Source organism: Lagopus leucura, unplaced genomic scaffold (genome assembly GCF_019238085.1).
Source record: "Lagopus leucura isolate 7727_CA_CO unplaced genomic scaffold, USGS_WTPT01 Super-Scaffold_741, whole genome shotgun sequence".
Classification (NCBI taxonomy): domain Eukaryota; kingdom Metazoa; phylum Chordata; class Aves; order Galliformes; family Phasianidae; genus Lagopus; species Lagopus leucura.
In genome coordinates, this window is record NW_024962256.1 from 10,182,393 (window position 1) to 10,195,768 (window position 13,376).

Genomic DNA, 13,376 nt, shown 5'->3' on the forward strand with positions numbered 1-13,376 from the left:
GGCTGGCTGGCAGGAGCCAGACTCATTCCTTTTTTATACCCTAAAAGCAAAACACAAGGCTGGTTTGTGTTGCATTCTCTTTTTTCCTTCCTCTGTAGCAGTGCAGTGTCAGCCCCTGCTCCATCTCCTCTTATGAAGCTTCTCTTCAGGAAATGGATACCTGAACCACCTGTCTCCTTGCAGACAGCAGCACTCCTTCCCACGCCCCAGCACCCTGCGGGCAGCAGCTCTGCACAACAGAGCGATGCCGAGCCGCTCCTTCGCCCAGCAGGAGCCGCCTCTGACCCTGCTCTGTTCCACCGACTTCACTGCTCTCCAAGCAAGTGCCTGATGGCAGCGTAAGTGCGCTGCCTGATGGGTGCTGGCGTGGCGCAACACTGGCAGATGCACGCTGAAACCGTGTGAAAAATTTTGCAGCCAAAGCAAAACTGGCAAATGTTTGACTTGCTGCCAGCTTAGCTCGTGGGTGCAAAACATCTGATACTTGAACTGAAATGTTTACAGCAGGGAAAGTCGTTCTAGGCATGGTTCTTGTCAGAGAGAGCGGATAACGGCTCTCATGGCACTGAGCTATCCCATTCCACAGGTCCTACAAACCCTGTTCTGTGTTTCTTTGCTCTGCCCTCATAATGCTTGGGTATAAATGCTTAAAACCCTCCTTTTTGGCTGCTTTGAAAGAGCAAAGCTGTGAAAAGCATAATGCTTTAATCCTGAAGCTTTATTTTTTGTGACATAAATAGTGAGAGGTCACCTCTTGCATTGCATCTCCTCCTAGAGATGCTTTACTTCACCTGTGAGCATCTCTTGCATCATAGGACAGATGCCAAGCATGTGCAATAAAGCATTGTTCTTATAGCTGCAGAGGTAGGAGAGGAGGAGCAGAAAGTGCTGGCTGCTCTGCATGGTTTAGTACTGTCCTGCCCTTGGATCCCAGACTGCATGCATGATGGATGCAATGCCTTCAATCTTCCCATTGCCTGCACCCGATGGGCAGCGATGCATTCACAGTAACACACACCCATGGCAGCCACGGCAGCCCTGCTCTGTGTTACAACAGGTCCAGGAGGTGGGAGCTTCGTGGGGCACTCAGAAAGGCAACCGTGGGGTATGAAGAAGTGAGCTGGCCCTGAGTCCTTTGTGCTATGGCTTTCCAAGCCTGGGCCGTGGCTGTAGCAGCCTCTCAGGCATGTGGGGCTTGGTGGCTCTTAGTGCCCCTTTCCTTTTAGGGGAGAGTTTCTGCTGATCCCTCTGGCTACAAGCAGTAGTTCATCCTGCAGGCAGGTGCTGGTGTTGAGTGCTTCTGCTCAGAAGTGCTCAGGCAGCATATTTCCAATGGGAGCTGATAGATGTTACCCAACATCTTTCATCAGAAGAGTAAAATCAATCTGCTTTGAAGAAGCAACAGGCTGTTTTGTTAATCGAGCTATGCACATAACTTCAATCTGAACACAAAAGATCAGCTGGGATTGTCCATATTAAGCAGCCATTTTATTTTAGACCCTCTTTTTGGTGATGTCCTTAAAACAGAATGACGTCTTTTGATGCGTTTTCAATCGGCCTTTCCTGTTCTTTCTTCTTAGAATATCTTGCATGGTCATAGAAATAGATGATAATAATAGTAACGATGTTGAAAACGATGCTGAGCAGCAGGATCCAGTAGGAGTACTCATACCTGTGTTCAGATCCACTGTGTGTCAGTGACAGAGAAATACATTTGATGGCCAACTCCACAGACATGTCATTGCCTTCCACGTTCACGGGAAAAAGTATCATGACCAAAAGCGTGAGGATTCCTGCAAAGTAAAAGCATGAGTTTTAGAGGTGGGTCTGTAGTATTATGTTAGAAATACTTGTGCTGAGTAGCTCTGTAAGTCGCTACTTAATAATATTCTCCCTAAGTTAGTGTGGGTGCCTGCAGAACACATACGATCCAGTATTTTCTGTCGTTAAAACCTGAGGATGTCAGTGCCCAGTGCTATTGGTAACTGCCTTCTGCTAAAATTAATGGATTCGTGCTGGCTATCCTTAGCTAAAGTCATTTAATGTTATTTTTTTCACTGAGTTTAGTGCTGATGCATATAATATATTCACTCCTCAAGTGACTTGAGGTGGCCACTTGATATGACCCCAAATTCATGGGATATGTGGTATAACAAGTGGATGAGACCCCAAGCAACCTGCTATGGGCTTGGAGTTGGCAGAGCTCTGTGAAATAGCTTGGGCTTAGCATCCTGGGGTTCTTTCCTCCCCAGCCTTTTCAGTGACTGTGATGAGCCAAAATGAGATCTCTTACTGGATCTGTACCTATTTCCCACAGCCTCCTTAACGTACGTCGAGTTCTGCCACTTGGACATGGAACCAAATACTGCTTTTATTTCCTTGCTCTCGCAGTGCAAGCAGAGATATAACAAATGGGCACTGGTGAAAGTATTCCCCCCCTTCCCTCCAGGCACACCGTGTTACCAGTGCTCCTGCTGACATTGGGTCGGGATTTAGCAGGGAGGACGTGGGGATTTCAGGCCATCTGGTACAAAGATTAAGAGCCTTCAAGATACACGTCAAACGATGCGTGATTTTTTCATCCAAATATGCCCGTGGCAAAATCAGCTTCCAGGTCACAGCTCTTAGAGGGCTGTAAAAAGTAACGGCGATCCTCAGCCAACGTGTGGGTTACTTTCTCATTAACACTTAGTTTGGCAATCCCATAATTCTTCCATTTTGGGTCAAGGCTTACAGACTGCAACTGCAGCAAGGTGTGTTAGGAGCCAGCTGCAAGGGGATGGGGGCTGTGCCCCCGGGAGCTGTTTGGCAGAGTTCATGGCTCTGAAACTCAGCATCTCCACCATCTTTTTTCCTGTTTAGGGAAAGTTGAAGCATATTTTGATCTCCACAAGTGCTTTTTAAGACAATGAAATGCATTTTACTGTGACTCAGGCCTTCTGTCCATCTTCCCTTTGATGTTAGTGCTGTTTTAGATGTATCTGGTTCAACATATGTTTCAGAAACAAAGCTGTAGTCCATCCTATTGATGAGACCTTAGAGGACTATTTCACAGGTAACCCAGGAAATGTTATGCTATAAATAGCATGAAATAGTGGCACAGAATCTTTAAGGGGTTACAAATTGCTCTGTAGTCACATCCAATAGGGACACTTCTCAGTTCTGCTTTGATTCTGCATTCACCCAGAGGGTGGTGAGGCACTGGCACAGGTTGCCCAAGGAGGCTGTGGATGCCCCATCCCTGCAGGCATTCAAGGCCAGGCTGGATGTGGCTCTGGGCAGCCTGGGCTGCTGGTTGGTGACCTGCACACAGCAGGGGGTTGGAACTGGATGAGCATTGTGCTCCTTTGCAACCCAGGCCATTCTATGATTTATTAGCTTATTCTATTCTCCTCGGTGTGTGTCATGCATGAAGTGATTCTGCACCTGCTGGGGCTCTTCCACTTTGCTGCCAGAAAATCCAGCCTCCTACAGGCTAATGGTGCTGCTCGATCAGTAGTTAAGCTAATTTTCAGATATCCCTAGTAGATATGGTTAAAAATAAAGCTAGCTGAACAGCTGGCACAGGTTTCTCAGAGAGGTGGTGGTGCCCTGACCTGCAGACACCCAAGGTCAGGCTGGATGGAGCTCTGAGGACCTGACGGAGCTGTGGGCGTCCCTGTTCAGTGCAGGGAGGTTGGACCAGATGGCCTTTAGAGATCCCTTCCAACTCAATCCTATGAACATGTTTTCAGTTGTTCCATTTTATAAATATTTCTTAATGGGAATATGGAGTTTTCTGTATGGTGGGCACAAAGTGGTCAACGTGGACACGTTACTCACCACTGATGGCATTCCAGGTATAGACTCCAATGGGTCCCAGGAAGGTCTGGTAGGGGTTGGTCACAGTGTTGGTGCACGTAAAGCCAGAGCTCAGGAGGGAGCTCAGCAAGATGAGAACCAGAAGCACGATGATGGCCGTGTTGATGCCTTTCGTTCCACTGCTGCTCAGACCATCTGCAACTGGGAGAGAGAAGGTGCCCAGAGTGTTTAAATGTGCCCAGCAGGTCAAGGCTTACTGACACCTAGTTAATTGTAATTAAAAGCTAACAACCAGAGATTTGGTTGAGCTGTAGAGATGCAGCAGGAGCAGTAGGTTTGGCTGCAGCATATAAGCCCAAATCTGCAATGGGATGGAGGTATCTTAGCCTGAAAAAAGTGCATGCCTACTAATCCAACTGGCACAGAAACCTGTGGGTTAGGTAGCAAGCTTCTCTTCCTTAATGTTTCTGAGAATGTTTCATCTCGACAAGGCCAGGCAGAAATTCCATGCTAAGCCTGCCAGGAAGCTCACTGCTCCTGCCCATCATCTCATCCCTGCTGGCTCTACAAACATTCTAAGTCTGGTGATTTAAAACTTGGTTTCCACTGCAGATTATTTCCTTTCAGTGCACCAGCTATCCTCTCGTGTGGATAAATCTGACCAGGGAAAACAGCCCCTAAAAGTCCAGCCAGCCAGATGTGTTTGTAGGACAAACATGCCCAAGTGCAGCCATGAACGGATGGATGAGACAGGCTGGGCATTGGGCTGGTGCTCATATCCTGTTACACCTCCCATCTACCTCTTGCCTCATCCCACAGGAAGAAGTAAGGCTGGGGAAAGTGTCTTCTGCCCTCTTTTGAAGGAAAGAAGCAGCTCCTGCTTTTTGTTATCAGGGAGGATGAGTGCATCTCAGGGCTCTCCAAACCCACACACAAGGAAGCTCACGGTTTGCACCTCTGCCCCGTGCTCCAGCTTGCTGCAGTCCTCCTGTGCAGGCTGTTGCTGTTTCTGTAGCTGTGTGCATGGCCAGCCCAATGCTCTTGGTACGTGCAGTCAGTCTCTTCAGGACTGTAATCAGTTTTATTGTTTTACCTACATCCTTCCAGTTATTTGATACCTATGCAGATAACGCAGCATACTCAAAGTGCCATTGCAGCAGAGCTACACTGAAATATAGTATCCTCCTTTCAATTTAAAGCTTGAGAAGGCAACTGTAATGTGCCTGAGGCTGCCTGAACCTACAACAGATCTGACATCAGCGTTGTCATGCTCTGCTCAAAAAGGCGTTGTGATAGACGGCCATCTGCAGGGAAACTTCCCCTCTGTGCTGCTCTTCATGCAAAGCCCTTACTGCAGTGTTCAGCTAGCATGTAGTTTGGGGGAATCATAGCAGTAAAGAGAACAAAACCGTAATAAACAGCCATAAAAGGAAAATAAACATTCAGAGCAAAAAGAAGAGCTGCTGGAAATAAATTAAAAGGAGAGCTTTCATCTCATTTAATGTTTTATTTTTAGTAGAAGTTAATTTCGGTTTGAACAAATGGCAGGTAAGGATGCGTTATGGAAATGAGATGCAGATTTAAGCAATTCTGCTAGAAGAAAGGGAAAAACAGGCATGCAGGAGGCATTGCTCAAGGAAATGGAGGTGAGCACAGCAGAGCTGTGCTGGTGCGTGTGCTGAAGCAGCCTTAATGCTGCTGGCTGTTGCCTACCACAAGAAACACGCTTGGGCCTGAAGCAGACAGCTGTGTATGATTTCCTTCTGGCAGCCTTCCTTAATTTTATCCCTGGGAACATTCCCAGAGCTGACGGCTGCCCCCCCTCATTGCACTCCTTTTGTCCTAACGGCAAGCCACCACTCAGGGGATGCACTTCTGCCAGACTCCACCTGTTGCAAGCATTCCTGCAGCACCACAGAGCTGCAGAAGGTTTGAAATAAAATGCAACTTTCTTGTCAGCAGACATTTTTCCAAACAAGACAGGCTGTGCAAACTAGAGGATTCTCCGGCAGCTGATCTGCTTGAATGTGACAGAAATACCCCGTGTCAGGGTAGAACAGCCTGAGTGCAGAACGAAAGCAGAGGGCTGTGCCTCCACCAAGTCTTTCATATTTCCCTGAACCTCCTTTTCCTTGTCTGTAACTCTCATACAGTCAGATTCAATTTCCCAAACTTTCCGCTTGGCACAGGGTCCCACCAAGGATCTGGAAGCTGATCAGAACTTTGCTGAATATGTAAGTGCCAGTAGAATTCAAGCATTTGTTCTGTATTTTAAAAGGTAGAAAACAAATCAATTCCTCTGTGCCATAGTGAACTTCTGAGACTTCCTGGAGTGCTGCTGATTGCTGGGCTCTGGGTGCGCCTCTGCACCTTGCTCACTGCTCTGTGGGTCTGACTTGGAAACCAGCACAGCTGTCACTGCTGCAAGAAAAGGTGGTTCCTTTCCGAGGTGAATCTTTAAAGGAGCTGATGGAGGCTCTAGGGATTGAAGTTGTTAGATAATATCTGTGTTTGGCCAGGTTCTGAGCATCCCCAGGGCCTCTGGAGCAGCCCTGATGTTTTGTTGCTTTGTTAAGCTTATCCATCATGCACTGTGTGCTTGTACAGCCTGTATTTCTTTTTCTGTCTTTCACCTTTAGGCTCTGAATTTCTTTTTGATGGTATGGTATCCAAATGATAATATTGCCTTTGCAAAGGCTCAGTGTCAAATGAGAGAAATCCTACCGTCTTGGGACAGACTACTTGCTATGTTCCTATAGGTAAAGGTTGCCCAAGGAGGCTGTGGATGCTCCATCCCTGCAGGCATTCAAGGCCAGGCTGGATGTGGCTCTGGGCAGCCTGGGCTGCTGGTTGGTGACCTGCACACAGCAGGGGTTGGAGCTGGATGAGCATTGTGGTGCTTTGCAATCCAGGCCATTCTATGATTTCAATTTAAAATCAGTATGCATGCAGGTCTGTGAAGTATTTCTCCTGTTTTAAGAATGCACAGAATCCTACTTAATACAAAGCGTGACAATCGTGTCTAGTATAGGACCTAAGCATTAATTTTAAATGAGCTCATTTTGTCTTGGAGACATGCCTGATGTAGCTAGTGAGGGATGCAGGCATGTCCATATTTAGAGTACTCAGGAAGCATCTTCTCAGCAGCTGTTGGAAACAACAAGCAGCTCCTGAAGCTCAATTGATTTATCCATCTATAAGTGGTGTGCGCGTGAGAACTGTGATGACGCTTCCTAAACGATGAGCCCAAAAATTTAAATCTGAAGGAAGACAAACTATAGTGATGACTAACCTGTATGTGGACGTGCAAAGAACTGATGGGATGCTTGGCAGTACCCAGGCCCTGGGGTTTGGTTGAATTCATTGCTTTACAGGCAAAGGCAAAGCACGCCCCAAACTCCTGCCAGCCTGCATCCTCTGCTGGCCCTGCCCAGCTCTCCATGGGCAGAGTCCTGCTTTCATGCAGCACCCTACTCAAATCAGGAAGAACACACCTGGATGGAGCAAGGTGTAGTGCCTGAGCCACCTGGTGTGGGCAGGTATAATCTTATATAAGCTATTGTTGTAAATGCATATTTGTTTTTCTAAAACTACTTTGGTTATTCTGATATGACAGAAGAAAACGAGTCTGAATGACTTGTGATTTAACAGCTGTTGGGCACTGACCTCAGTATATACTCTGTTAGGAATGCTGCTGCACTCAGCTTTTTCACTGCAACGTAATCATTGCAATGTGAACTGACATCCACAGTACAGCTCTGTCACATTGCTAATTTGGGTGCCTCAGGTGTAATTTTCATAGTAAATTCAGGTGGGAAAGAGCTGGGAACCATGAGGGTGTTTAGATCAGCTGTGCTCTGCCTGCGAGGGTTTGTCTGCTCCTGGTGGTGGGACATCTCACAGCCTACCAATAAAACCAGAAAGCCTTCTTCAGGTTTCAAAGCTATTTGACCTACTCTGCCAAAAGACAGCAGTGTTTCTACTGACTGCCTTCTCTGCTCTTTCACATGTGCTCGTGTGAGTGTTGTGATTCAAAGCCAGAAAATGAGCGCAAATCCTTGTGCTTTGCAGCAGTGTCCAGACTTTGCTAACTTGGGCTTTTATGAATATTTCTGTTAATGTCAGCACAGTCCTTGTGCACAGAGGTAGTTGTGCTGAACTGAGATCAGTATGCAGCCTGTGGTTGCATTTGGTATGCATCACCTCTTGTTGCTGTTTTGCTTTTTCTCATGCTTGCTTTCTCATACTAAAGTTTTTCACACTTCTGTAATACCTTTCTCCAAGGTCTTGCTAGGTGAGCCCTATTCTTTTTTCCCCTAATTTTTTACCTTTATTTTTTCCCACGTAGCATCTCTCTTCCCTTGTCTCTCAATTCTTCTCTTTGTAACTATTCAACTATTTTTATTATTTTTCTCCTTCTGCTCTTAATTTTACCACTGAGGATAAATACTGAGAACTGCAAATGCAGAAAATAAATACAGAAATAAATAAAACTGGGCTACATAACAACAAAATATGAACAGCCTACAGCTTTTTGTGCTATTTAAGAACCTCAGTCCAAAATCTTGGAGACAAAGAGCCACCTGGAAAAGGTGTCATCTCACCTGTGCCTTTGGTGAGGGCCTTATAAAAGATGACAAGCTATGTCATAATGCTTACTTCACAGATGAGTGGTTAAAAGAAATGAGAAAGGATAGGTTTTGAAACACGACATGCTTTAGTTTAATAGCATCACTTAGAAATGGGATGGGGTTCTCTTGAAAGAAGAAATAAAACGAGTATTTTCCTTTAAGTGCAGGTCTGCCAGATACATAAACACCATCTCTATCTAAATTATCTTTACGTGTTTTGCTCTTCTCCCTTCAGCGATTTCAGAACCTTTCTCTATACAAATGATGCTAATTTGATCATAGGCAGGCGAAACGTTTTAAATCAAACGATTAATTTAACATAATGAAATTTAAAGGAAGCCAAATTAGTTTTGTAAGCCTTTAATGAAATGCTAATAGAGTGTTGCATTCCTGTTTGTCGCTGAAAGCTTCTGAAAATTAAAATCTGTTTGACACAAACTCTGATCCTGTATTGTTTCCTCCTTTGGAGGCACTGGCTAAGGCCACACATCATCAGAAGTTGCCATTGGTAGCAACACTTCAGCATCTGACTGCCTTTCTTGGGTTTTATTTTATACCACTTCAAATCCTTGAGGCAGTTTGTAGATATTTTCATGGGTAATTTCATTAAGGTTGGAAAAGGCCTCTAAGCCCCTCACATCCAATCCCACCCCGCCTGCGCCATGCACACAAACCATGTCCCTGAATGGAACCATAGGGGGGGTTATTTGGGTTGGAAAGACCTCTCAGATCCCACAAGCCAACCCAACCCACCCCCCCCCCCCATGCCCACATCCCTCAATGCCACATCCCTGTGGTTCTGGAGCCCCCTGCAGGGACAAGGGCCCCCCATTCCCTGGACAGCTGTACCAGTGCATCCTCAGTCTTTTGGAGTTTTTCCTAATACCCAACCTAAGCTTCTCTGAGGTTCTCACTGAAGGTCTTACAGCTGTAGATGAAGGAAGAAGGGCTGTTCCTGTACCCCTGGTGCTACCCAGGCTGGCACCCAGCGCCGTGCACTACTCCTTACCTTGGAAATTGCTAGCTGAGATCTGCAGCCCGGAGTTGATGACCTGAGCACAGGTCACTTGAAAGAGCCCATACGTGAGGCTGACAGTAGTGGTAGAGTTCCCTCCAGAGAATCGGACCTCACTGTTCATCCACCCCTGCGTTCCCAGAACGGCACAAATGATGACGAAAGATGCAATGCTGGTGAAAAAAGCACCTCCGTACATCAGTGTTTTCTGTCTGGTTGGCATTTTGGCTGGCAGATTTTCCACAGGTTCAGATTTCCTTCCCTTCGGCCCTGTTGGGCATACGGTTGTTCCTCCCTTTGCTCCCTGGAACCTGCTCTGAAAGTTATCCTGGTAAACTTTAAGCAGGCAGCAGAAGTCATAAAAATGAAAAATAACTGAACTTTGGTCTGGAGAAGAGGCGTTACCATGGCTGTACCCAAACACCCCTGACGTGGAGGGGAGGGAGCTGCTGCTGCCAGGACGTGACTCAGCGCCCAAAGAGGGAATTCCCACAGCTCCCCCCCCCCCCCCGAGCAATTCTGGAGCCCAAACGGAACTCCCTGACCACATTTCCTGGATTTCTCTTCTCCCAGGTTAACTAGTGATAGGTCATGGCCTCGAATGGCACCGGGGGAGGTTCAGCTTGGGCATCAGGAAAAAATTGTTCTTGCACCGGCACAGGCTGCCCAGGGAGTGGTGGGATCAGCATCCTGGAGGTGTTCCAGAACCACGGGCGTGTGGCACAGTGGTGGTCTGGGGTTGGATTTGAGGATCTGAAAGGTATTTTCCAACTGCCATGGCCCTGTGATTGTATTCCTGTGTTTTCTTCTGGAAGGTCGGTACTTGGTCTGGAAACAATTTTTGCTAGCTCCACACCCAGATCCCTTTGGAAGCAAGCGATAGATTCTGATTTCTTACAGTGAAGATGGGTGAGTGTTCCTTTGCTCTGCTGACTCCCTGCTTCCTTAACAGCTGCACTCCACTTTTGGGACCTCTTACATTCTTGATGCTCCCTGTGACAGGACTGGGCTGCTCTGGGCCATTTCAGGGTGAAGGATTTTCTGTGTCGTATCAAAAAATTATTTTTTTCCTAAGGAAAAGCTGTACATCTTTATTAAACTCCATATGTTTTCATACAATACCTATTCCCTCTTCCTCGTTTTTTGTTGTTGTTGTTGTTTCTTTGCTTGTTTGGGCTCTGTTAAGTTCCAGTCAATTTCTCTAAGCATCACTTGCTTTAGATGTGTAATGATCTTTGATTGCACTTTACCAATGGGGCTTTCAGCCTTCAGCTCTTGTTCAGCTCAGACATGAAATATGCATTATTTGCTGGTTGCCTAACTGCTCTACAGGGAGGAAACAAACACCTTAAAGAGGGATTCATTTCAGTGGGCTGGTGAATGTGTAAAGGAGGCAATACAGAAGGAAATCTGCCCTGGGCGATTCAGCAGGAGAAACATTACAGTGGAAGTCAAGTTTGAAATCAATGCATTTTATTTCTGAGATGTACTGCTGGTCTTCTGTGTGATACGGTCTCATGTGTATTTTTATTTTATATGGGATTTAAAGGATACTTTTGATGTCATTCCTTTTATGAACATATACATTTTGTTTATGTACCTTGCATATACTTCATAGACAGTCAAACTTTGAGTGCATGCATGCTTTAAGCACTGGAGACCCAAGGGAAGATTTCAGCCCTTCTAAACAAATGAGGAACAGGAGACCTGCCTTCCATTTTCTTCGTAGACCTTCAGTTAAATTTTAACCACAGAAGGATGGATAAACTTCCTTATGATCACCACTCTGGGTCTGTCTGTCCATTTTCACCACCCTTTGGTCCATGCTGCTGGGGAGGAGTGAGTGATCCTTTCCCAGAGAGCTTCTCCCTTTACTGGGTGAAGCACAGGCAGTAGAAAATTTCTGCCCTGGTTCAGCTGTGCTGCTTGACCCACTATGAAATACATTTAAAAGATAAATATTGAAATATTAATATTTGTCCTGGTATTGAAGTTGAGGGAGTGCTTTTTCAGCACCTCCTTTGGCAGACTTGAGAGAACCCAATATAGGCAAGCTGAGCAACAGGGCTGCAAGGCATAACGTGTAGTTCCTTTCTTAAAGATCTTATTCAATTATTCTCAGTTTTCAGGGACTCGCCTCAAATTTTTGTGGCTCAAATTGTTGAAACTCTCCTGAAGCCAGGGGAATCACCCTGTAAATGAGCCCATAATTTGCCCTTTTCTTCCTTGTTACCTTGAAGTTAATCCATCCTCTGTTGCTGGTACAATTGCTTGTGTCTTTTCTTCCCATAGCTACATAAAAATATCTCCTGTATTTTGAGAAGCATTTATGCATTTCATAACCTTTCCAGAGCAAAACCATCACTTTCCAATGCCATGCTCCTGCTAAATCCTAAAGATTAAACTATAGCTCTACGTGGGGAGGGTTCCTCCTACAATGGCAGCATGCCTTGCTCCAGACCAGGAACTCTCATGGAAATTCGGTCTGACATGGCACACCTCACTGCTTCAGGGAAAAGAGATGGGCTTCATCCAGCTGTGATAAAATGTGTCTCTATCAGTAATTTACCAGCTCTGCTCCAGCTAGTGATGCTGCAGTCCTTACACAGCAGTCAAAAAAAAAATAAATCAGAGTAACTCACAGGGACGCAGACAGCAGAGAGATGTGGAATACACGTTACACGTAGCCTTGTATTTTTAAAGGAGGAATATGTATTTATCTCATATTAATGTGCAAGTTTGCTTCAGGCAACTAGGTCTGCTGTAAAACAAACATATGTATATATATACAGGTATATATAATGAAAGTTTTATTTGTGAACGGAATGTTCCAGCCTGCTGCTGATTCAGACAGGCCATATCCTGTGCCCCTGCTGACCACTGAATGGCCTCACAGCTGGTCCAAAGGCATTTTCCTACGGTGGGTTATGACATTTCACATGGATTTCTCTTCCTGCACACATGCTCTCGAATGAGGACCCAGCCATGCAGACACAGTGCAGCAGCTCGCAGGCAATGTGCTCACCTATACCCTGCAGCCAGAAAAAATTCAAGGTGAGCCACTGCAGATCATCTGTTCTGCTGCAACCGCAGCATTTAACAGCGTTCACTGGCAGTTTACAAAATCCCACATTTAGTTTAAATCTTTCACTCAGGAAAATGTCAGGAGATAAGTTAACATAGCATCGTGGTTGGCCTGTAGGTATGCGCTGTATTCCTGGGAGCCCACTGTTTCAGTGCACCCTCGCAGATCTCACATACCCTTTACATCCTTTTTATTTTCCATTTTCCATGTCTAGCAGAGGAGAGCTAAGAAGGCAAAGTCCTTGAGCTGCTCTTGGCTCCAAAAGGGGGTCAATAATCATCCACGTGTGCACAGCACTGCAGGAGGAGGCTGTGCATTACTAATTATCTCTACCTCTTCTAAGCTGGATAAAAGGTAATTGAAACAACTTGCTGGAAGTGTAATAGAGAATACTATGAATGAGATTGATTGATTTTTCTTTCTTTTTTTTTTTTTTTTCTGGTAGCTTTGCAGCCAGCGTTCTGAGTGGTGATGGAAATAGGAATCTGCTGATGCCTTTTGGGCTGGCTGAGGGAAATCAGGTAAAGCATCATGAATTTTATTGTAGCTGGAGATGGAAATCGGAAGCTCAGCTGAACTGCCAAATTATTGCAACAGCTGTTTGGGAAACTTGGATGTGATCACAACATTTTGTGTATCTGCTCCCAGCGCTGCTGTGCGGTGGATTTGTACTCCTGCATCTTCCGACTTTGTTCTCCTATTGCTCTGATCCTTTTTACAACACTGCTGCAGGAAAAAAACAAACACGTTTCAAATGCTGGTTGGATTTCTTCACAGAAATGACTAAATCTCTGCAATGGACAGGTATTGACTTCTGGCTCTGGGTATCAGAAAGTGCTGCTCC

The 13,376-nt window shown here is 45.7% G+C and overlaps 1 protein-coding gene across 1 annotated transcript; it reads right to left on the bottom strand.

Annotated features, from left to right (window-relative positions):
- Positions 1 to 828: 828 nt before the first annotated feature.
- On the bottom strand, positions 829 to 9,748 carry CLRN3 (clarin 3). The gene is made up of 3 exons (XM_042863888.1): positions 9,442 to 9,748; positions 3,823 to 4,002; positions 829 to 1,793 (listed from the first exon to the last, which is right to left on the bottom strand). The coding sequence occupies exons 1-3, from the start codon at positions 9,668 to 9,670 to the stop codon at positions 1,519 to 1,521; spliced, it is 684 nt and encodes a 227-aa protein (XP_042719822.1). The 5' UTR covers positions 9,671 to 9,748; the 3' UTR covers positions 829 to 1,518.
- Positions 9,749 to 13,376: the final 3,628 nt, after the last annotated feature.

Coding starts and splice junctions, on each gene's coding strand:
- CLRN3 (XM_042863888.1), bottom strand. CDS start 9,670: ATGCCAACCAGACAGAAAACACTGATGTACGGAGGTGCTTTTTTCACC. Junction 4,003..9,441: donor CTCAGCTAGCAATTTCCAAG/GTAAGGAGTAGT, acceptor TCTCTCTCCCAG/TTGCAGATGGTCTGAGCAGC. Junction 1,794..3,822: donor TACCTGGAATGCCATCAGTG/GTGAGTAACGTG, acceptor TTTACTTTGCAG/GAATCCTCACGCTTTTGGTC.